The sequence below is a fragment of the Pteropus alecto genome, unplaced genomic scaffold, assembly GCF_000325575.1.
Source record: "Pteropus alecto unplaced genomic scaffold, ASM32557v1 scaffold11, whole genome shotgun sequence".
NCBI classification, from domain to species: Eukaryota; Metazoa; Chordata; class Mammalia; order Chiroptera; family Pteropodidae; genus Pteropus; species Pteropus alecto.
In genome coordinates, this window is record NW_006431956.1 from 7,165,951 (window position 1) to 7,191,664 (window position 25,714).

General features: G+C 35.4%; 1 protein-coding gene across 1 annotated transcript in view; it reads left to right on the plus strand.

Annotated features, from left to right (window-relative positions):
- The window catches only part of HSPA14 (heat shock protein family A (Hsp70) member 14), a 27,272-nt gene extending 3,712 nt beyond the window's left edge, over positions 1 to 23,560 (plus strand). The window contains exons 4-14 of the mRNA XM_006906975.3: positions 5,546 to 5,594; positions 5,724 to 5,829; positions 6,645 to 6,735; positions 7,584 to 7,688; positions 8,750 to 8,911; positions 10,152 to 10,307; positions 12,258 to 12,360; positions 19,629 to 19,841; positions 20,254 to 20,427; positions 22,384 to 22,454; positions 23,340 to 23,560. Coding sequence (XP_006907037.1) covers positions 5,546 to 5,594; positions 5,724 to 5,829; positions 6,645 to 6,735; positions 7,584 to 7,688; positions 8,750 to 8,911; positions 10,152 to 10,307; positions 12,258 to 12,360; positions 19,629 to 19,841; positions 20,254 to 20,427; positions 22,384 to 22,454; positions 23,340 to 23,418 — 1,309 coding nt within the window. The 3' untranslated portion in view covers positions 23,419 to 23,560. The remainder of the gene's footprint in view (positions 1 to 5,545; positions 5,595 to 5,723; positions 5,830 to 6,644; positions 6,736 to 7,583; positions 7,689 to 8,749; positions 8,912 to 10,151; positions 10,308 to 12,257; positions 12,361 to 19,628; positions 19,842 to 20,253; positions 20,428 to 22,383; positions 22,455 to 23,339) is intronic.
- The last annotated feature ends 2,154 nt before the right edge of the window (positions 23,561 to 25,714 follow it).

A 25,714-nucleotide genomic window follows, 5' to 3' on the forward strand; every position in this document is an offset into this window, starting at 1 on the left:
CAGATCATCAGCCTATCTTGAAAACAGTTAAGGAATCAGATGAAGATTGTCAACTGAGAATCAGTGACCAGATGCGAGAAACCAGTGACCTTGAGGACTCCTGGGATGAATCCTCAGGTGCAGGTAATTCCCAAACATGGGAAGGATTGGGGTTCCGACATCACTTGGTTCTAAATAGCAGTATATATTTGGATGTGTTCTTTTCAGCATTGTCCCTTTTCTGGCCCCCTGCCCTCTTTTTTAAAAAACCTAATGGTAAGATAAAGGCTCCAGGTGTTTAAAAGCTATGACCCTAAATATGTAAGGTATTCAAACTCCTTAAACGTAGACGTAGTCTTTAGAACCAGACCAGTTTTGGCATTATGTATAGTCGGTACTTAGGCATTTATGGACATAGACTGGGTTGGATGGCCAAGTGGAAAGGGGCTCAGGAAGGCAAGGGGGAGGTTTTGGACGTAAGACGACACCAGGCCAAAATGTCCACATTAAGGAAATGACTTCTTCCCAGTCCCTTGTGGAAAGAGGCCTTTCCAGGAACGGCCACAGTTTCGTAATTGTCTCTCAACTCTGCTGCTGGCTCCAAGCATTCCGTAAACAGGAATGTCTTCTCTGCAACACTGTTGCTTTGTTTTTCAGGGTGCTCTCAAGGGACCCCCAGCTACAGCAGCTCCCACCACGTTTTCAGAGGTGCAGTTGCTCCCTGTCAGAACAGCCCCATGACCAGACTGGGTGTGTCCGGTGAGCCCAGCCCCTGCACCAGCAGCAGCCGAAACACTCCTGGGGTGGCCTCCACACAGCAGCCTCCGATCTCCTCCGGAGTTCCTTTTGTTTCTGGTGGGGATAGGCCTTTGGCCAGTGAGCCCCCGCCCAGGTGGGCAAGGCGAAGAAGGCGATCAGTGGCCAGGACTATTGCCGCTGAATTGGCAGAGAACAGGAGATTGGCACGAGAACTTTCAAAGCGTGAGGAAGAAAAATTGGACAGGCTTATCGCTATTGGTGAGGAGGCCAGTGCTCAGCAGGACACGGCCAACGAGCTCCGCAGGGACGCCGTGATCGCAGTCAGACGCTTGGCGACAGCAGTGGAGGAGGCAACCGGTGCTTTTCAGCTAGGGCTGGAGAAGTTGCTCCAGAGGTTAATTTCGAATACCAAAAGTTAGGGTGTATTTCCGAAACTGGGAGAAGCCCAGATCCAGCACTTGCCTTCTGACACCCTGGCTCCTTGTCCACGTCCTCAGGAAAAAAGTGGATGAGCCACTAACAGGCGGAAGATAGGAGTACACGTGCGAGTTGCTTCTCCCAAGCTCTTCACCAGTTCAGTCCTTTCGGATATGTGAGAGGTGGCCTGATAGAAAACAAATGGGGTCGAGTCCAGGGAGCCAGCTAGCCCTGGCTTCGTCACTGCCGCGAGGCAATTCAGTTCACCTCTCTGCACCAGTTTCCTCACCTGTAAAGTGGGAGCGAGGTGACAGCTCCTGACCTGCCTACCTCACAGGGTTGTTGTGAGGATCGTATGGCTAATAGATGTGAAAGATGTGGGTTTAAAAGTTTAAAAGCACTATACACGTGTAAGTTATTAATGTCTATGACCTTGGCCAAGTCTAGGGTGAGGCGCGTTAGTCCACAGATACAGGATTATGGTTGCATACCATGATGACCTCATTGCTTGAATCTGTACTGGTTTAACTTGACTGCTTCCTGGAGTTGAAGATCATGTTTTCGAATCCCTTTATAGCTCAAGACTACTGTGGACACAACACGTATTTGTACCTTTCTCTCATTTTCACTGCTTTGTCTATGACATATCTACTAGTAAGCACTTAAAAGTCAAACCATCTTTCCCTTCATTTTAATAGTTTTTAGTCTCTGTAAGGATATAATTCAGAACTGACAGGGAGCCACAGTCGTGTGTTACGGTTCATAGTGATAATCTTTGATACAATGAGATAGTGGCTGTTTTATAAAACACTAAATGTAAGTAAATTCTTTGCACTTCATATTATGTGGGTCCCTTTAGATGCATAAATACATATCTTTAAGTTTGGGTTGCCATTTGAACATCATGGAAAGAATCTGGATTATATCAACTTCCCAAGTACTTTTAACTAATTTCATTCTTTTAGCCTTTTTTTTTTCCTCTTGAGTTACAGAAGGCAAGCTCAAGAAAACTTTCCTTCTAGGGAAATTTCGAAAGTCACTTTTTCTCACATGGTGTAGACGAAAGTTCATGGCATGTGGTGGAAGAGTCAAGGGTGGTGGAAATAAAGACTGCCTGCAGTAGATAACTCCTTTTAAGCACAAGCTCTCAACAAATTTCCTTTCCCCCTCAAAGCACCCATCCTTCCTTTGGGCTGTAGAAAGGTGTTGAGCCAAACTTCCAATTTACTTTAAAGGGAAGTCAATACTGGCCATCGTTGAACTAACTTAAAGCTTTTAGTGATTTACTTAGTACTTTCAGAAAATACAAATAGACTTGGAATTTTAAAAGTTTCTTCAATATAGAGGCTGGAAAAAAAATGAGCATATTTGGGAGAGGTTTTATATTTTGCAGGCTTGGGTGCTGGAAATAGAAATAGGTGGAGAAATGGTCAAAACAACGGTGGGCACATAACTGGAACCATGAATAGGTGGCAAGCAAGCGAGCTGCTCTGACAAGTGGGCGACTGATGCAGGAGCCAGCGGGTGTGGCAGCGAGGCCTGGACTCGAGTTGCAGACCCTGGGTTCTCGTCCTGCACGGTTAATTACACTGGCAAATCACTCACCCTTTTTGTGCCTCCATTTTTTTCCTCTCTAAAATTCTAAATAGTAAGTAGCATAATGAAAAAAGGCAAAATGAAATTCGAATTGTAATATTTTCAGTCATAGCAAATTAATGTATGTTTGAAATACTGGTAACAATTGTATTTTAAGGAAGCATTCTGTGGAATGAGTGTTTATTCATATACTCGTGAACTTCCATAAACATCACGCCAGACAAAGATTTCTTACTTTTAAAGGATATATTAAGCATTGAAATAGATACGTATATCTCAGTTTTCTCAATTTTAGGCCATTATATTGAGGGATATGTGTCAGTTATAACTAGATAACACTAATGTAGGTAGGCAGAGTTTTGAAAAACAGGGAAGTACTTGAAGGAGAGTTAGGCCTGTACTCTGTTAATCTGTTAATGGTAGCAAAATACATGGGCCGAGATTTATTTGAGGTAAGGGAAGTGCTAAAGACCAGAAGTGGAGTTAAACTTTGGAGGCAGTATTGTGAAAATCTAATAACGGGTGAAGCAACCTTAATGTGGGAGTAAGACTAGAGGGAAAGGTCGTAAAGAAGTAAACAGAAAAACAGGCATAATATTAATATTGTGAAGAGGAAGGAAGCTGTAATAGGAGGAGGTTGTTTGAAAGAAAACAAGCCCAGAAATCCTGCCCAAGCCCTAAATCCAGCCATTACTACCTGTCCATCCCTAGGTGGCTCATTTCACCAGTCTGTGACTCAGGATCCTCACCTATAATGAGGGAAGCTAATTATCCTGCCTGCCTCACGGGAATGTTGTGAGGGTCAAAGGAACAGATGACTGTAAAAACACTTTCAGACATGGAAGGCACTATACTGTGACAGTGGGGAAGAAGACCCTGCGGCACATTCGAGCGGGTGTGCACCAGGTCCAGGGACCTGCTGAGTGGCTGGGAGGCAGTTGGCGGAAGGAGGAAGGGAAAACGGCGTTGCTGGTAAAGGCTGTGCTACAGCAGTAGGGTCAACGCTCTGGCTCCCGAAGACCGTGATGTGATTGAGGGGCTGCATGTGCGACCTCCCACCACCCTTTGTTTTCTGTGACACAATTTAATCTTGGTGTGGACAAATAAAGTTGTTCCTTGTACGTAGTTGTGGGTCAGTCCGCTACTTTCTGGCACTATCTGTCATCCTTTGTCGTCACTTCAGTTCTGCTAGCTAATCTTGCCTGTATATGGCCCCAAGAGCTATGTGTGCTTTCTGTCACATAAGAGAGGCCCTCTTTGCATAGTGATTGAAAATTAAATTTTCATTTCTAAGAGTTCTGTAATTTCCATAAAAGTTATTTTCCCAGCAAATTATCTTGTCCGAGTGGTAGAAAACCTACACGTAATAGGATAAATTATAGTGGTTGACTTCAGTCCTATTCTAAAGAAAGAAGTGGTGTCATGCACAAATTATAACATTGGTGCCAAAAAAAATTACTCTGGGCACACTTCATCTTTTAGTATATTTGTCCAGGATATAGTCTAGTGGATTTAGAAAAAAAGGGAAGAAGGGAGAGTTCAGTGGAAAGAATACTAAATTTCATCTTAAAGAACTGGATTCCAGCCAGTTCTGCTGTTAATTAGCCATGCAGTATTGGGCAAGCTACTTATCTATTTCCTCTCTATCCATTTTTATGTGATAGAGAAGGAAGTATGAGAAATCTGCAAGAATTCCAGACAGTTCTAAGCTAAATTAGCCCCTTTTCAACCCCTTTTGTCTTCCTTTTATTTACACAGATTAGGGTCTTTGGATGTTGAGTAACCCTTCAGCAAATAGTCACTTAATTTTCACCTTTTATTAAACATTTAAGACTGGTTTCTGAACAGAGTAGCCACAGCCCCTTGGAAGAAGCATTTAGCGGAAGAATCTACTTCATCTTAATTTTTAGATGAAATAAAACCAAGGCCCAGAGACTCCTGTCCCTGCCCAAGGTACAGAGGTACTTCAGTCATGCACCATCTTACTGCCAGGCGGTCACGTGAAGTGGGAACAACTGTAGCCTGATGGAGACCTGGGATCAAGTACCGACTGCCCCTTAGTAGTTTATAAGTCATCGACCCTCTACGAACCTCTTACATTTAAAATACCTGCCAAACTAACCCCACTTAGGTGTTGTGAAGATTACGAGGTAATGTGTTAAAACATTTTGTAGTCTGAATTCATTGGTATTGCTGTTTTGAGCAGCACAACACCCATTGTCTTAGTTTTCCTTATTGCCGTGCACATTTCTTTAGTACGTACTTTGAATAGGACATTCTAGAGCCATCTACCTTTAGTACTGGGCACTTTCCATATAGGACATTCGTACTTCTGCTCACTCTTGATTTTGGGTGTTGATTTGCGTTCAGAAACCAAGCAACAGAGATGGTGTTAACATGCTGGTTTGTCCTTAGTTGGCAATCTTACCTCCTTTTGTCCTTTTTATCTCAGGGTTGGGTCTTCAGGATTATAGATATGAGGGTATATAGGACATAAAATCATTAATATTATGAAAAATCACCCCCAAATGTATAGCATCTGTTAATAGCAAGATCAGAACAAGAGGTATTTACTTCCAAATGCAAAGATTATCACTTTAATAGAATTACTTTAACCATTGTAAATACTCCATTCATTTAATCCTATCTGTAATATTCGAATTTTTTTCTAATATTAAGCAACTTAATATTTTTGTTTGTGTTTTCAGTGGTATTGAAAAATACAGTGTTCTTTAAACCTTATATATCAACAATGCTGATTTTAATACTTAATTGTCTTTGTCTTTATGGGCAGCTCTGATGATCCACAGGCTCAGAAATACATCACAGAAAGTAAATGTCTAGTGAGTATGGTTCTGTTATTCCCTGTTACACAAAGTAATTATTAAAGTACTGACGGTAGTATTGGTTTTAAACTTTGTATTTTTACTAAAATTATTCCTTATTCAACACCCTTATAATTTTCTTTATAGGTCACTGAAAAAAATGGGAAATTACGATATGAAATAGATACTGGAGAAGAAACAAAATTTGTTAACCCAGAAGATGTTGCCAGACTGATATTTAGTAAAATGAAAGGTATTAAGCCAGAGAAAATCTTTTAAGAGTTGACCTTCAAAAAGAGTTAGATGTATTTTTTGACTTAGGGAGAAGCAGGTGATTAAGCAGATTAGCAGTAAGGGACCTAAATTCTAGATCTGACAGGGCCATGAAAATTGGACATGTGACCATTGCTAAATGACTTAGCTTCCCTGACTCTGGTTTCTGAGAAGTAATGTCAATGGATTGGGCTGGATTAGCATTTTCAAAACTTCTTAGGAAGTGGCGAAATAAGCACAACGAAGACTGAATATTATATCTCCCGCTTTAAGATTGACAGTGTACTCGCAATGATATTTAGGCAGATTAAGATTTTATCGCCACTTCGGGTGAAGGCTGGAGCTGAGTGGCATTCTTTGGAGCAATTTAGGAAGTTCTAGAGTAGATCATTTATAAGGCTCACATCAGCTCTGGAGTTACGTTATGAACTTGTAGGATGGAAGACCGCCCTTTAATTAATGTGTCGAACTAACCTTATGCTGTTTGTTTCATGTCGACTCATTAGAAGCTTGTCCTCAGTGGGACCAGTGTAGTTTGCAATATGGCTGAAACTTAAGCCTAAAAGTCAGGTGCTTAAGTGCCTGGTTCCATGTCCACAAATAATCTCAAAACCACACAACGTAGTGTACAATTTAAGAGAGCAAGGGAAGAAAATCAGCGGGGTGGGGCAGTCAGGCGAATTGGAAAATCTTTATACTCAGGTGATCTTTGCTACAAATTAATAAACCTCAGAAAGTATCACAACATTTTTTTTTATCTCATCAGAATTTATTTTTATTTTTTTAAATATGTAGAAACGGCACATTCTGTCTTGGGCTCAGATGCAAATGATGCAGTTATTACTGTTCCATTTGACTTTGGAGAAAAACAAAAAAATGCTCTTGGGTAAGTATAATATGGGGTTTATCTTTCTTATTTGCTTAAAAGAAATACAAATTTCACAATATCACATATAGTAAAAAGTAAAATTGCATTTGAAAATACTTTGGGCAATAAAATTATATTTGTAAATGCTTATATGTGTGTGTATATACACACGTGTAAATAGGATGGTGAAAAGTATGTTAAAGATCATAAATACTTTTATGAACTACTAAGAGAAGATAAAATTAGATATACCTTCTTAGCTCTTTTGATTGGAAATGTTTTTTAGTTACCAGGTTAAGTCGATGTTTATCAATCACTTTGGCTTAGTTTCATGGTATTAGGGTTTATATGGGAATTATATAAAATATGCAATTTTAGAATATATTTGCAACTATTTCTTCACCTTAGATCTTAGCATCTTAACAAAAAGTTGCATTCAGTTTTAACAGGTCGTTATGCAAATGTAATTGGTGAGCATGCATGCATTTGCCTCTCAGATAAGAGTTCCTGTGGGGCTTTGGTGAGCATCTAAGTTGCAGGGGTAGAGAATTGTTTTATTTACTTGAACTTGTGGGACATTAAAAACTGTGACCATAAAAGAAATTAGAAAATTTCAAAATGTATTATAAATTTATCTTAATCTCTTTCTAAAAAGTGTATACGCATGGGCATTTTTGAGAGCTTTCTTTTCCTTGTTCAGTATGAGCACGTGGTATTTTCTTTGTTAAGAAAATAGACTGAACACATTTCTTGTGTTGTCTTGCTTCTAAATTCTAAAGATCATTACCATTCATATCTAGCATTTCCAAAAATGTAGACTTGAACATGTTGTGATATTAAATTCATTGAAAGCAAATTGTCCACAGGGAAGCAGCCAGAGCTGCTGGGTTTAATGTTTTGCGATTGATTCACGAGCCATCTGCAGCTCTCCTGGCTTATGGAATTGGACAAGACTCCCCAACTGGAAAAAGGTAAAAACCATATTTGCAGCATTCAGTTTTCAGTGCAAAAAACGCTTAGATTATAACAGTTATATCAATAAAGATCATTATATAATTTGGTGGTTCCAAGCCTTTGTGGATGAAAAGATATGTAAACTAGAGTTTTTCTAATAGACGAAAAAGATGTCCTAGGAAAGCAGAGAAGGGACATGACAGGAGACAAGATGGGGCTTTCTTGCCCTCCTCTTGTCAGCCACATCTGGTACCTTTATTTGAGGAAGATTTGAAATTCGTAAGCCCAGCCAAGTTCCAGCTCAAGCTAGATTACTTAATTTTACCACGAATTCCAATTATTAAACATGTTTAGACACCTTGAGTAGTTTTATATACATTCATCTTGGCAGGAGACGGGGAGAAATCCAGCATGGGTATTTAAGATTTCTTTTAATAACGAAATAATAAAACATACTCCTAATTTAGTTGTCAAAACTTGTCTTAATAGACCTGGCACGTTATGAAACTTCAGTTTATTCAAATGTGTTAATTTTCCCTAATTGTTTCACCTCATTCATATCTCACAGAGCAAAGAAACTAAAATGCACAAATCACTAGGAAATTATTTTTAGGTAACTAGATAAATACAGGATATCAGAAATTAGGGATTTCGATGCACAGAAAATTAGCTCCTAGTTTGCACGTTTCATTTTTATAGAACCTATTATTGCAGTAGTAACTTTAATAATATTAACACGAAATTTCTGTATTTAATTTTTTAAAAATTCACTACAATCATGAATCTCTTCTTTATTTGAAAAGTTGGTGTTTTGAACTCCAGTCACTCAGAAGAATACGATTTTACCAGCACAACTAAATGAAAAATAATTTTGACTTAAAACCAGAAGATCTGGTCTCTAGGCTTGATTCATCACTAAGTGGTGACCGTGGACACCTTAGTTACTCATGTGAGATTTTTAGTTTCCTCATTTGCGATTTAAAGGGATTAAAACTAAATGACTTCTTAGTTTAAGAAGTCCAACCCAGCTTTAAAATGCTGTGATTCTCGCATAACTTACTCGTGTTATTTTTTTAAGCAATATTTTGGTGTTCAAACTTGGAGGAACATCCTTGTCTGTCAGTGTCATGGAAGTTAACAGTGGACTATATCGTGTTCTTTCAACAAACACTGATGATAACATCGGGGGGACACATTTCACAGAAACCTTAGCACAGTATCTAGCTTCTGAGTTTCAGAGGTGAGTATTAATGGAGTTGATATATTTCGAATGAAATTTCGAGGGTTTTTTTTTTTCTAATTTATTTGAAATTGCCCTGCTTCAAAGGAGGTTGTATTTTTCCCATATGCTGGATATTTTCATATCTAGAGTTAATAATGTCTAGCCAGGCAGATGTGGGGAGGCAGAGGTCAAGCTGCTCAGTGTGGTGTGCTGGGATTTTTCACCTCGTTTAAGGGGCCACCAGACACTGAACTGCACGAACTTGGATCTCAAATGCAGTTTCTTAATTCTTCACGTGCTGCTCTTCTGTCCGGATGAAAGAGGGCGCAGGTACTGAGGCCTCGCTCCCTTCCGAACAGTTTTTAAAAGTTTAGATCTGATGAAGATTACATTATAGTCACACAGCAGGAAAATAACGTCTTATGGAGTATTTCATTACTAATCTATCGGAAGGATATTTTACTTTTGTTACTGGATGCAATTATTCCATTCAAAATTCTAATCTTGTTTGTCACATAAAGAGCCAAATATGCAAAGGTTATATTTTGGACATTACTGCTCTAAACTGACTGGGTAAAAAATAGTCTTGAAAAAAATGGTAATTTCTCACTTGTTTAGTGAAGACCCGTACTGCTTTTTGTTATAAAGGTGTTCCAACTCAAGATTGTTACTTTTATTACCAATTCCAATTATGAAGCAAGGCCATTGGTTGCTACTTAGCAAGCAGTTTTTAACAATTAAATCATCTTGGAGGTAGAGGAACTATAATTTTACATACTTTATGTGTGTCAGATTTCTTTGAAGAAACACTTTAATTCTTTAATGCTGGACATATAATTTTATACCATTAAACATCAATTATGCTGCGATCGTAAAGGGTGAAGTATGAGGCTTGACCCAGTTATATTAATTTCCTTCAACTCCCGTTTGTCTCATCTGCAAAAAAGGTGACAGCTACTCCACTTTCTTCAAAGTACACTCTGTTATTATGGTTATGGAATACAGCAATTCAAAGTATTAAGTATATTGGTTATATTTTTTTCTTTTTTCTTTTTTTTTTTTTTTGAGGAGGCTCTTTTAATTGCAGCGGATTTTCTTTGGAAATTTCGGAGAGTTGGGAGCAAGATACTAAAATCTGGTAATAATATTGATTCATGAGCTGCTTATTATTCTAAAAGGGGTTATCCAGGTTTTAGTGACAATAAATTACATATGAATTAGTAATTTTTAAACTTCAAAGGCTTTGTTTTTAATTTAGGTCCTTCAAGCATGACGTCAGAGGAAATGCCCGAGCTATGATGAAATTGATGAACAGTGCTGACATTGCAAAACATTCTTTGTCAACTTTGGGAAGTGCCAATTGTTTCCTTGACTCATTATATGAAGGTCAAGATTTTGACTGCAATGTGTCCAGGTAAAACTAAAATTCAAAAACCTGTTTTAAAAAATTCTAAGTACATTCATATTTCAGTGTAATTCTCTCATTTTGGGCTTTTTGTTTGTTCACTTGGAATTTATTTGCCACCTTTAAAGGGAGAGCTTCCCTGTCTTTCTTTCGGGGGTCCAGGTTTTGTCAGACTAAATAACCGTTCCCAAAGTAATTATGTCAGTTGTGATTGCCTGCTCCGTTATTTGCAGCTACAAATAGTATGTGAAAAAGATATCCTAGATCTTTTTAAGAAAGGTGAGGGGAGACTTAAGTTTGAGATTTTCAGATTTCTCCTTTTAAATGGCAGTCCCACCTATCTGGTCCCTAGTTCTTCGTTGCTTGAATTTGATGTGGGGCTTGCACATATTTCAGTGGTGGTTTACTGTAACTTAATAGTTAGTTAATACTGCATGGCAGGCTGTATTCTAAGTATTAATATGTAAAGATAACAATCCAGTGAGGTAAGTATTATTTTCCTTATTTTACACTAGAGGAAGCTGAAACACAGAGAGGTTTCATTACCTGCTAGGAAGTGTTGGACCTGAGATTCAAACCGAGCCAGTCTGACTCTACCAAATTATCCCACTCTACCAAAGATCGATATGTCCCTTGGTTTTGTTTGCTGTCATACATCGTCAACATTTTAGATTTTAATCGCTTTTATGATTTTAGTAAACACAGGTATAATGGGCATCAAATTGTTTTTAATGCCCATATCTTTTACATAATTCAACACATTGGCTATGAATGGTTGCACTTTTCCCCAGAAAGCCCAGAGCATGATCAGACTGTTAAAACCTCCCAACAGCCTAACGGGTGACTAGGTCACATAGTGAAAATTTCCAGAATTATAACATTATATTATTTTTAGGATTGTACTATATTTGGTTAAATTCTCTCTTCATCTGGTCTTTACAGTTTAGCTTCCTCACCCTCCCTGGGCTTTCCTGAAGACTCTAGATCTGCATGCCCAAAGGAGAGCCATTAGCCACCTGTATCTATTTAAATTTAAATAGATTAGAAACAAATAACAAAAAAATTCCATTCCTCAGTAGTACTAGCAACAGCTCCAAAGCTCCATAGTCTCAAGGGGCTGGTGGTTCACAGAAGATTCTATTGGTACTGCTCTAGATCTTTTAGGAGAGATTTCAAGCTACAACCCAAAAGACAGAAAGGTGTTAAATTAAATTGAAATCTCTTTTGTGGGCAGAATGTCTTTATATTTTCTCCATTTCCAGATTCCTAACTTAGTGCTGAGTTTGTCTAAGTACTCAATATATGTTGGTTTATTTATACCAGTTTTTGAGAATGAGATAGAATTTGTAATTTTTTATAAGAAAATTTGCCTTTATCACAAAGATATCAGTCATAAAGTATGTTTCAGTATCTGGAGATAGCACAAAAAATTTTAAAAATCAGTCATCTGCATTTGAGAAGTACAGCATGAAATTGGGGAGTACATTTTTCATGAACACAGATCGTTCTTAAAAGTATACGTAGCATTCAAGTTTCTCAGGTTGTACAAAGGAGCTAACCTTATATACAGTATAGTCTCAGATTATTAAGAACAATTTTTAAAACTTTTAACACATAAAATTATCAAAAACTTCCAAACGATGGTTTGATTTGGATCAATAGGTTTCTGTTGGGAATGTCATACATTGAATCTTCATTTGTAGGATTTTGGAAGCTTGTAAGTAGGCCAGAGGTAAGAATCTGCAACTTGAATTTGACCTTAAATGTCTTCATACATTTGTAGATGGATAACTTAGATGTTTTTCCCCCCATGGTATTGCAGTGCTCGGTGTTAAATATCCTCTTCTGATTGTGAACCTATTCTTAAGAGAACCAGCACATTAGGTTTTGGCTTTACTGTTATAAGAAAAAGTTGTTAATTGTACTACGCCTTTCTCTTCTCTGTGTGTATGTGTACAGAGCAAGATTTGAACTTCTCTGTTCTCCACTTTTCAACAAATGTATAGAAGCAATCAGAACACTCTTAAAACAAAGTGGATTTACAGCAGATGATATTAACAAGGTAATACTTTTATCTTTTTCTAATTTATTTTATGAATATTTTCAGAATTGGAATTTAGGAAATGGTTCCCAGTACTGGAAGAATATTTTATGAATTTAAATATTTTCTGAGCTTGTTTAAATGAGTAAGGAAAACATTAAAATTTGATTAATGGCTCTAGTTATAGATATAGATAGATAGATAGATATAGATTGATAGATAAAGCTATCTATAAATATAGATAAATAGATATAGATAAATCTATATCTATCTATCTGTCTATCTATCTATCTATTTATAGATAGATAAATCTATCTATAAATATAGATAAATATATAGATAGATAAATCTATATCTATCTATATCTATCTATCTATCTATCTATCTATCTATCTATCTATCTATCTATATCAATTTCCTAGCAGAAAAAGAATAATTCCTTGTCAGTATATTATCTATATGTAAGTAAAGACTGACTGGCATTTGAGTGTTTACTATGTATCAAGCACTGGTCTAAGTGTTTTACATGGATGAACTCATTGAATACTCACCAGTAACTCTGAGGTAGATGCTGTTATCCCCATTTTCTAAGTGAAGCCACCAAGGTACAAAGAGGTGAATGACTTCCTGGTGACCGTGTGGTCAGTGGTAGAGGCAGGATTTAACTGTGCTTCCTGAGTCTGTCCTTAACCAGTATACCACCCTGCTTCTCTCTGCTGACATAAGAAAATATTTTCAGACTTTCAGAAACATTCCAGTTTTTAATGTTTTCCTTATTTCCCCAAGATTATTTCTATTCATTCAAAATGTATGTAATTTTAAAAGAATGTTCATTATTAAAATAATAATAAGTATTCAGATAAGAACATTTAGGAAGTACCAAAAGGCAACCAGAGTTATATTTTGGAATATTTCTAACTAATATAATTTGCATGTACAATTTCGAATTTTATTTTCTTCATATAATATAACTGATTTCTTTCCTCATATTTCTGCATAGTTTTAATTAACTCAACTTTAAATAGATTTGTAATATCCTAAAAAAGGAAAGTCACCGTAGACAATTTCGTCATTTTACTGTGGACAGTAGGTTGGGCCTCCCCCTCCCTCAGAACAGTCATGCCCACCTTCAGACCTCAGCTTTTATCATAGTGATTATTCCTAGGATAAATTCCCATAGCAGAATTTTTGGGTCAAAGAGTTTAAAGAGCTTCAGACTATTTTTACCTTCAGATTCTTTCCAAAAATGTTGAATTACCTAACACTCTTATGAGCAATTCCTAAGAATATACATTTTACCTTGCTTACTGAGATTTATCATTTAAAAGTAAATTTTCCAATAAATAGTTGAAAAAAAGATAGGTTTTTACTTGATAGTTTATGGATTATTAAAAGATTATTTTTAAATGTTTATTTAATCTTGTGTTTCTTTGTGTGTAAATATTTATTTCATATTCTTTGCCTTTTTAATCATTTAAATCCGTATTTTTAAAATTTATTTGTGCAGATGTTCTATATAGCCATAACATTAACTATCACTGCAACCTTCTTTTGAGGCATGTAGTATACTGTTTAATTTTGGTCCTTTCAGAGGACCAAAATTGACATACAGAAGTTTCATTTATTTATCTAATTATTGGTCTGTTACTCTGATTTTTTCTGCTGTTTCTAAGTTTGTAAATTCCATCTATGTTCAGTGTATGACAAATATTTAATAACTATTTTAATTTGTCTATAGTTTGAAAGTTTTTATATTTTAACTATTTTGGTGTATGCTGTATGATGGAAGCCATTTTGGGGGGTTTTGCATTTTCTTTGCAATTCAATAAGTATTTTTTTGAACATTTAATAATACTTTACCTAAGATGTTGGACTGGGCGCTTGGGGTTAGGGGGTAGATTATGAAGAATAAGACACGAATATATAATTGTCGCAAGGCGGTGGTGGGAATTGAATGGTCTTGGGGACAGACCCACCTGAATCAGAAGGCTCACAGTGCTAATAGTTTCTTTAGCATGTTGACAGTAACAAACAACCCCTAAATCTCAGTAGTTTTCTATATTTTTCTCACATTTCCTGTGGGCTGTGGGTCTATTGCTGCGGTGCTTCTCATTCTGTCACCTAGACTAATGGAGCAGCTGTCTGGGACATGCGGTTCCCATGGCGGAGGGAAAAGAGAAGAGAGCCTGCAGAACCTGCCTGGCTTTTAAAGCTTCTGCGTAGATATGGTGTACTTCAGTGTTTTCAAGTTCAGTTGGCCAAAGCCAGACGCAAGGCTGGGCCTTACAGTAGGGCAGGGAAATCTCCACCTGCTGAGAGGCAGTGGGCGGGGTGTCTAACCCGCTTACAGGGCAGGGGCAGGGGCAGGGGCAGGGGCAGGCATAATTGGACTGTATATGCATCACAGTATTTAATCCTCACGATAGCACCAGGAGGTACACACTGTTACCTCCCTTTCCAGATGAGGAAGCTAAGGTTTCGGAAGAGGTTAAGTCTTTGGCTTCAAGTCGGGATGCTGGCGAGTAAGTGATGGAAATAGGGTTGGAGCACTGCGGTGTGCCCCCATAACCCTGCTCTTGCTTTATTCTTATTCCCAGCCTTTGATTTTCCAGAGGAAATCTTATACTCAAAATCTCTCTTCCATTCACTTTGCTCTTGTACATTTATATCTTCTTAAGTCCCTTTACTGTCTGTTGAGTGGGCTCATGGAAGGGCACATTGATAAATTGATGTGATTAATCCCTTCATTTTAACCAGGCTCCCAGATGCTACAACTATATTTTAATAGCTGCATAGTATTTCATTGCATAAATTCATAATTCATAAAACCAATTCTTGATATTGAATGTATAGGTTATTTTAGTTTTATAAACAGCAGTCTAGTGGCTTTGTGAACATCTTTAATTTCCTAAATTAATTTTGGGAGTAAAATCCCAAATTTTAAGACTTTTAATATTTATCACCAATTTGTTCACCAAAAAAAAAAAACAAAAAACAATTTACTTTAAGTAGGTGTAGCCCTTCATTACTAACATTGCAATTTTTAAAATTCTTTTTCTTTAGAATTACTCTTTTCAACTTCTTACATAAAATCTCTAGGAATGAGCAAATCAAATCCTTTACAGGGATAGAGGTGTTGGTAATATTTACATGGAATATGATGTCATTCCGAAGATGTTTTATCTGTCACATCTGATGCACTGAAGCTGGGATTATTCCTACAGATATGAGGAAAAGTCCACTTTGCATGTAAAAATATATATGTATGTCTTAAGCACTGCACCACAAGTAAGCTGCCTAGCAGCCATGTAGAGCAGCAGATTCACTGTACCATTACATTCTTCTAAAAAGACATGTTCCCTACCATTTTTCTTGAAACACACAGTCCTATTGGTCTTTCTTTCATTCTCCTACGAGATTGAGTGATGGGTGTAGAGATTTAAAAATTTTTCACACTGAACTCTTTGCTGTAAGAAAAGCAAGAGCACAAGTGTGATTATAAATGCAAGTGCCCACTTGGTCCCGTCAGAGCCAAAACAGGTCATGGGGGGCCTGCCACCGACAGGAGCTGTCCTAGTCCAAAGCGGACCGCTGCTGCCCGCCTGCTGGTCACTGCCTTTCAGAGATGCAAGCACTGCTGTTGGAGCCTGTGACTTTTTAAAGGACTCTCCAGATAGGGACTTTCAATGAAAATTTTTAATGTTTAAATGTTAGTAACTAATTCAGAACTTTTAATAACACCACGTGGAGCAATAAAACAAATTCATGCCTGATATAAATTGCAAGTCGCTACTTTGCAACCTCTGGTCCGCAGGGTTTTGTTTTATGGGTGTTTTTATTGTTTTGTTCCTGAGTGCCAGATGCTTCTAAAATGAATTTAATACCTTTTCATCCTTTTAAATATTCCACATTAGTGCATAATGCATAGAAAATCTCTGTTCCTCAAGAATTCTAAAGAATTTACCTATAAACAGATTTTGTCTGAGACTAATTTTTGAAGTATTTTATCTTTCACAAGTTGCTTCAATTTTGAATTTGAGAATTTTAAAGACCTGTTTCATAATGATTTCTTAAATTTTTAACATACAACCTTGCATAATGTTCTTACAATTTTTAATTTTATATATCTTGATACTAAAATTTTAAAGTATAAAGAAGTTGTTTAAATTAAAATGGGCTAATTTCCCTGTTTTTTCCTTTCCTAGGTTTGACAGATATTTGTTTTATTTTTTTCTCCAATTCCTGCCACTACCACTCCCAAAAAACTTTCTTAGATTTTTTTTCAAGTTGTGTTTTTTGATTTCTAATAGGTTTATTTCTGCTTTTCTCTTTATTTCTTCAAACTTTCACAGGACACTTTCTTTATTTTTCTAAATTCCTAATATTGAATGCTAATTCATTTATTTCACTTAATTATTTTCCCTAATAAATTAGCTGTGATTTTACTTATTAATAGCTTTGGTTTTATTCCAAACTTTGATAGATTTTATTATTTTCTTTTAAGAATAATCTGTAATATTTTTTATTTTCCTCTTGTTTAGATTCATATTTTTTAATACTGAAGCACTTGAGGTGTTTTGATTGTTTTATGAAATAACTGTGAAAATTGTAGTTGAAAAGCCCTTAGTAAGAACAGTTATTTATGTTTGAAATACGTCTGTTCTATTAAAGTTTAAATTTGCAAAAGAAATTTCATACTAAGACTAGCTGCTTAAATGATTTATTTAAAACTTGCTGTTTACCAGACTTGCTGTGCCTTAATAATAATACACTATTTGTAATTTTTACCCTTTTAAATGAGATTACCAAAAGCCAAGATTTTCCTTTTTTTCTTTTGTTTTTTCTTTTTTTTTTTTTTGCATAACGTCACTTATTGTGTATTAATAAAGCTTTTTGATTTTAAATATGAGAAATTTGAAAAGCCATAGAGTCCACATTTTTATACTCATGGTATTTATGTAGGATCATAAAATTTTAGAGAAGACTTTTCACTAACCTCTAAAATGGACCTTTTGGGGAACTTGGCCAAGCAAACCTGCTATTCTTTTTTTCTTTGTATCCATCAGCTGATAGTTCTCCTACCCTCACCTGAGATTAATATGGTGCCCCTGTCATTTCACACCTAATTTTAAAAAGGCCTAGTTTTCATCCTCTGATCCTTTTCCCTGAGCTTTTAGAGCATCCATAAAAAGACTGTGGAATAAATGATTATTGATGGTTTCCCTTCTTGGGTTACCTATTTATTCGATATTCTGAATACTTATGAAGTTTTAAGTGTTAAATGTATGAATTAATGAGGAAATTAAGGTATTTATAAAGGAGCAGTTTTGTTCCATTCGGCTTTATTGAAGTGTAGTTGACCAATAAAATTATAAAAAAGTGTACAACATGAGATTTCATATACATTAGGAAAAGATTCCCACCATCAAGTTAGCTAACACATCTATCACCTCATATATTTACCTTTGAGGGGGGTGAAAACTCTTAAGTTCTAGTCTCTTAATTGTATAATACAGTATTATCAACTGTAGTCTCTATGCTATACATTAGGTCCTCAGACCTTATTCATCTTACAACTGAAAGTTTGTATCCTTTTACCAGCCTCACTACCCACTACCTAGCCCCAACCACTTTTCCACTATCTGTTTCTATAAGTTCAACTTTTTTTTTCTTTTTAGATTCTACATATAAGTGATACCATGCAATATTTGTCTTTTTCTCCATATGGTATATTTCACTTAGCATAATGGTCTCCATTCATGTTGTTGCAAATGGCAAGATTTCCTTCTTTTTTTCAGCTGAATAATAATGCATTGTATATATGTACCAGATTTTCTCAATCCATTCATCTGTCAACAGACATAGAATATTTCCATACCTTGGCTATTGTGAATAATGCTGCAGTGAACATGAGAGAACAAATATCTCTTTGAAATAATGATTTCGTTTCCTTTGGGTATATACCCAGAAATGGGTGTGCTGGTTCATATGGTAATTCAATTTTTAAATTCTTGAGGAATTTCCATACTGTTTTCCATAGTGGCTGTACCATTTTACATTCCCACCAACAGTGCACAAAGGTTCCCTTTTCTCTACATCATCATCAACATTTATTGTCTCATCTTTTTAATAGTAGAGATCCTAACAAGTACGAGGTGACATCTCATCGTGGTTTTGATTTGCATTTGCCTGATGATTAGTGATGTGCAACACCTTTTCATGTACCTGCTGGCTACATGTATGTGTTCCTGCAAATGTCTATTCAGGTCCTTTGCCCATTTTTTAATTGGGTGGGTTTTTTTGTTGTTTGTTTGTTTTATTTTTGACTTGTTTTTTTTTTGTTTTGTTTTGTTTTTTTTTTGCTGTTGAGTTTATGGGTTTCTTGTATATTTTGAATATTAACCCTTTTTCGTATATGTGATTTGCAGATATTTTCTCCCATTACATAGGTTGCCTTTTCATTTTGTTGATGATTTCCTTTGCTGTACAGAAATTTTCTAGTTTGATACAGTCCCACTCATTGATTTTTGCTTTGGGCGTCAAATCCAAAAAATCATTGCCAAGTCCAATGTCAAAGAGATTACCCTGTTTTCTTCTAGGAGCTTTAAGATACTGGGTGTCACTTCAAGTTTTGCTTCTGACTCTCCAGTTTTTCCTACACCGTTTATTAAAGAGACTGTCCTTTCTCCGCTGTATATTCCTGGCTCCTTTGTTGAAAATTAATTGACCATATATGCACGAGTTTATTTCTTTCTGTTGCATTGATCTGTGTGTCTGTTTTTATGCCAATACCATAGTATTTTGATTACAATAGTTTGTCGTATAGTTTGAAATCAAGAAGTATGATGCCTCTAACTTTGTTCTTTCTCAAGATTGCTTTGGTTTGGAGTCTTTTTCCTGGTATACAGCCAAAGGAGATACTCCTTTGCCCATTTAAAAACTACTTCTTTGTTTGCTATGTATTGTCCTGTGGGACTCATGAATACAAGCCTGTTGGCGATCTGAGCTAGGTGATTTGGAGGCCCATCTCTTGGATGGCAGCCATAAAAGTTGGAGCACTAATTCTGTGTGGACAAGCTCATAAAGGCACAATTTTATATGAAGTTCTTCAGAAATAATGATTCGTATATATATTTATATGGTAGGTATAACATAAAATAATACATTAAAGTAGGGTTTCTTATATCTTACCATTACATGCGATGAAGATGGATCAGCCTATTACATTTAATTTTGAGAAACAGCCATTGTTCTAAAAGTAAAAACTGAAAATGATTTTTATTTTCTAGGTTGTCCTTTGTGGAGGGTCCTCTCGAATTCCAAGGCTACAGCAACTGATTAAAGACCTTTTCCCAGCCGTTGAGCTTCTGAATTCGATCCCTCCTGATGAGGTTATCCCCATTGGTGCAGCCATAGAAGCAGGAATTCTTATTGGGAAAGAAAACCTTTTAGTAGAAGATTCTCTTAAGATAGAGTGTTCAGCCAAAGATATTCTAGTTAAAGTATGTTTTAGTTTTTCTTTACTTTTTCATAAAAGTGGTATAGATTTAATGTCGTTAAGATTTTATACATGCCATGCTTTTACAATGAAACTGTATACTGGTAGAAATTTTTAATTTATAATTGTAATTTTACTTTTCATGAGTTTTTGTATTCTTTTAGTATTTATCTTACTAATTTCTTAATAACTGTAACTTTAATCATAAGTTTCTAATATAGATAGATATATGTTTCAATTTCTGTTTAAATAAAGTGGGATGAGATTAAGGATCATTTTCATTTTCTTCTCTTTGCTTATCTGTAGTTTCTAAAAAGTATCAGCAAGGGATATATTACATTTATAATAGGAGTGATTTTTTAAAAATTAGAATGATCAATATCAAAGGATATGCTTATTATTTTCCTGCTTATTAGGGAGTCGATGAATCAGGAGCCAACAGTTTCACAGTACTGTTTCCATCAGGGACCCCTTTGCCAGCTCGAAGACAACACACATTACAAGCCCCTGGAAGTATATCTTCAGTATGCCTCGAACTCTATGAGTCTGAGGGGAAAAACTCTGCAAAAGGAGAAAACAAGTTTGCACAGGTGAGTACGTAAAATTGGACTATGAATTAGTCACATGAAACTGTTTAGCTTTTTCCTCTGAATTCGTCTCAGTTTCATGTCAATTAATATAAAATGTGTGTGGGATATCTAGCACATTTTTATGAGTGGATTACTTTTACTTACTCATTTTTGTAAGAAAGCAGAAATAGGCAATTTTAATTTGAAAGAGTTATGGGAAAATAAAAAATACAATCTGTATATATATTCTTTCTCTTTGAGCTCTTCACCATCCTTGGTGATAAGGTATGTGGCAGAGGAAATAACATTTTTTTGTTTGCTAAATGCCAGGTGCTGTACTAGGTACTTTACAAACATAATCTCAAAATGCCGTGAGATAGACATCATTATGTGTGTTTTATAGATGATTAGGAAACAGGCTTATAGTAGTAAATGCTTTGTTATTTTCTTGATTGACTTGATTTATCCTCAGGTTTTACTCCTTGACTCATACTCTTGCCATGAAGCCATGCTGTCTCTGATACAGAATAAGTTTGCTTTTTAAAATAGCACATGCATATTTCATACTATATGGTCCTCTGCATCCTTTTAAAAAGAGCGAGGGGAGCCATGTTATTGGCTTAGAAGCATGCCCAAGAAATACAGTTACATTAAAATATGCACACAAGGACTGCAGAACCACATTTACAGTATGATATTTGTTTTTAAATAAAAAGATTGCGAGCATGGGTCTGTGTGAGAGAGATGTTTGATTAGTTGTGTATATTTAGATATCCATACCTGGATACAGAAAACATCTGCAGGTTACTTGAACCGTGTCGGGAACCTTAACAGTGGGTAGGTTTGAAGGCACCAAGAGAGGTGTCTTTTTTAACTTTTTAACACTGTAACAGATTTGTTATAAACAGCACAGGACATGAGCGTGAATTACTTTTATAGTAAAAATAAAACAAATGTAGGTAACAAAGGAGAATGTATAATATCTTTAGCTTTATATCTGTTTTATAATTTCAACAACAGAATAATGAAAACACACACATACATTATATGTCTGGGCTCCACCTCAGACTTAACATCTTAGAAGCCTACCAGAATAGGGCCCCCTCAGCTAGTAAAGCTTTCAAAATCTCCTCCAGATGTTTCTCTGGTGTGTTACTGTAGAAGCTCTTTTCTATGCACCAGATGTCTAACTTCAGGTGGCAGTGCTGTATATTCCCTTAGCTTTTCTATCTAGTATATGTATTACTTTTCTCTTCATAGTACTATCACTATGTCCTAACTTGCAGGTGCCAAGAGAAGAGTTAGTCACATAGCACTGAATTTGGAAGAGAATCTTTTAGAGAACTCATCCTTTCTAACCTCCTTATTTTACAAATGAGGAAAGCTAGGTACTTAGTGCCTTGCCTAAGGTCATAAAATTGATATCTGAAAAGTTACTGCCAAACTTGGTTTATTGTTATACTTTTCTTTGGGAAACTGGGAACTTTCATAGTAAATGCATTAGTATCTCTTACAAATGTAATCTTACCTGTACAAAAGAATTTGCCACGTTTCTTTTGAATAGGTTTTCCAAGTATATTTAAAATGTTTGAATTTTTAAAAGTACATATAAAAAGATTGCCAAAATGTAATTTACATGTTACTGGTAATGGCTTAATTATCAAAAAGAAAAGCAGTCTTTATTTTCTGAGACAAACAGTACTTCGTAGAAATAATCATTTTAATCTAGGACATGACATTTAAGACAGACAAGTATCTCACATGACCTCCTTCTGTAGGAAAATTTCATTTCATAGTTAAGAAAGTTTAATCCTCTTCTCTGAATTCTGATAACTGGGTAGCAGAATTGAAAACTGCCCTATTTTAAAAGGTTTATTTCAGTAATAAGTAGGATTTGGTCTATTGGTATAATTGATCCATCAGTTTATTAATATGTCAAAGTACTGAATCATCTTTGTATTATTTTTGCATGCACAGGTTATACTCCAGGATTTAGATAAAAAAGAAAATGGGTTACGCGACATATTAGCTGTTCTTACCATGAAAAGGTACAAAATTAAACTACTTCTGATGTTAAGAAAATTTGCTTTGAGACTTAACCTTTTTTGTCAGTTTATGGATTCTTCACCCATTGTCATTCTGGGAAAATCTTTTAGTAAAAACTTACAAAGATTTTATCAGTGATTTACATTGTTGCCCCACAGAACTACTATATTTTACAAAAAAAAAAAAAGTGTATCTCAAGTCATTTGCATTCTGAATTTTTTATGATATCTTTAATTATTTTGGATGTAGTTAACCTAAAAAACTGGCTCATGAAAGTTTAGGACATAATTTTTATCAATTTTAAATAATTTTCTAAGGTTTACATAATTGATATTATTTGTCCTATAAAAGGATAACTTTGTTTCAATATTGCTACAGAAAATTTCTAGGAAATAAATTACTACCTAAATCTAGCTATTACAATTTCCCTAACAACAGTTCATCCATAACACTATGTCTTGCAATTCTATCTAAATTATATCTAAATTAACATTCAGGACAATTCATATCATAAACCATTTAGCAAGAATATGGAATTTATTGGGGTAGGTTTGTCTTGGCCTGGGCTTGAAAAAAGCATGATGCATCTTGAACTTGAATAAAGGCTTACACCTAAGATCTTTATCATTATGGGTTTCCAAGGAAAACAACTTTTGTCTCAGTGGTCTAGGAAGAAATTTTTAAGAACAATTACCTAATTATAGTATAGTATAGTATATATATATAGTATAATATAGTATTTAAAGACATTGAAGTTATGCTTCTTTTAATACTTTTTTCAAAAATTAAAATTATCTCTTGTTTACTCAGAGTCCTCAAGTAATTCCTTAAGGACTTTCTATTTTTTTTAAAATGAGCTCAGGAATTGTTATTTTTTGTTTGTTTAGGGATGGATCTTTACATGTGACGTGCACAGATCAAGAGACTGGAAAATGTGAAGCGATCACTATTGAGGTGGCATCTTAGTGTTTTAGAGAAACCATGAATGTTTTAGAACTAGAATGTCCACATTATTTGGTTTTGTTTATAAGTGATGTTTATATTACAATACTTTTAAACTGTGTAACCTATGTTTCTATTAAACTACAATATATTATAAATATTGCAACCTTTTTTGTTGTCCCTTTAAGATGAATCATTATCAAGAGAAATATAAGGAACTTTTTCTATCATGAAGCTATTTAAAATTAGTTTGAGTCGATTGGAGGAAATTTTACTGGGAATTTAACATTGTGTTCTTAAAATTTTTTTGTTTCTATAACTTCTAATTTTAAGAATTCTTTTATTCTTATTAGATGATTAAGAGAACAATTTAAAAGTCCTTGATATTAAATGAAAAAAAAATTTCCGAACCATGTACAAAGTAAGATACCATTTTTAATTGAAAGAAAAGATTGACTCATAAACTCAGCAGTTGTGTGTAGCTGTTTGTGCGACACAGGAAAAACCTCTGGAAGGCTAAATGGCAAACTCCAACAGCGGCTGCTTTTGTGGAAGGAAAGTGTAGGGGCGCTGCTTTTACTTTTTTTTTTTTTTACAATTTTGTTTAGTTTGATTTTTCCCTGATACAAACATGGTTTTCTCTTGAAAATAAAAGATTTTTTTTTTTTTTTTTTGTATTTTAAAGAGAAAGCTAGCCACATTCTTTTCGTGAGAAAACATTGTCTAGGGCATTGAGATCGTCAGTGGGTTACTAATGAAAAAGCTTATTCTCTAAATAAAACAAGACAACTAATCTGCCCGTGTTCTTGATGTGGAAGTAGATTCAGAGAAGTTAAATAATTTATCCAAAGCCTCCCAAGAAATGAACAGTGAATTTTGAACTAATATTCAGGTGCTTTTTTGTAAACGTAATTTTTTGTGATTGCTTACTATTCTAAGCACATTATGTGCATTATTTTGTTTAAATTCACATTTCCGGTGGCTTCCAGTACTCTTTCTATTGAAGAACATTTATTTAAATGGAAGAGGAGACATTCCATAGTCCTCCAGGAATCATGTTTTCAGTGTTCTTTATGAAAAAAATTGTGGGGTAGAAGCATAATTCTTTATTTTTCCCTTGAGGACACTGTATGTCTCTCGGTGACTTTTGATTTCCCTCTTCATTTATAGCCATGATTTACCAAGATCCTCAAAATGTTTAGTCTCAGGACTCCTTTACACTCTTAAAAATTATTGAGACCCTGAAGAGTTTTTTTTTAAGAGTTTTTTTTTTGTAATGGTGATATATATATTATTTCCCACAGAGAAATTAAAACAGAGATCTTTAAATTAACCATCACTTTTAAATAATAATAAAAAATTGTGCTAACATATGTAACATTTTTATGGAAAATAACTTCAAAAACAAATTTGTTGCAAGGGTGGAATTGTTTTATATTTTTTCAAATCTGTAATACCTGGCTTAAGAAGATAGCTCTATTCTGGTATCTGCTTCTTCATTCATTTTGTTTGCATATCCAAGTTGTGTATCCTCTGGGAAACTTTGCTGGACACTCATGAGAGGAGAGTAAAGAAGGCAGATAACATCTTGGTATTATTATAAAAATAGTTTTGAATTTAGGAGCCCCCTGAGAAGTCTTGGGATGCCTATACCCTACTTTGAGAGTTGCTGCTCTAGATAGTAGCCACAGTGATGTATATTGAAGAGACAAGGCCTAATCTACTCCTGAAATTAGTGGGATTCAAGACTAGAAAAATGAAGGAAACAGTTGATTTATAAGAGTCTAATACAGTCATTCTATAAATTCTTACTGAAATTGATCAAGACCCTAAAAAACAGACAACTGCAGATTTCAATGTTTGTTTAAGAGAGCAAAAAAGAGAGAATGGCAGACAGGAGGTACCTCTTTAGATTGATAGGGTAATCAGGAAAGGCCTGTGAAGAAGTGACATTTAAGCTGAGACCCAAATGATCTTGTTTATCTGCTCCTCCCACTGAGATATAACTTCTGTGAGGACAGTGTCTTTTGCTTGTTCATTGTTATATTCCCAGCACATTGTACAGTACATAAGAGATTTACAATAAAAGATTTCTGAATGAGTGAAAAAAGTCCTAGAGAATAGTGAACGAAGGGGAGATTGGCACAAAGTAAGGTTAGGGAGGCAGGATTCCAATCGCATAAGGCCATGTAGACCATTGGAGGGTGTGGGTTTTATTCTAGATCCATTGGGAAGTATTTGAAGCAGAAGAAGGAAATGTTCTACTTCATGTTTTAAGGTCACTCTTGCAGCTGTGTAGAAAGTGAATCGGAGGGGAGTA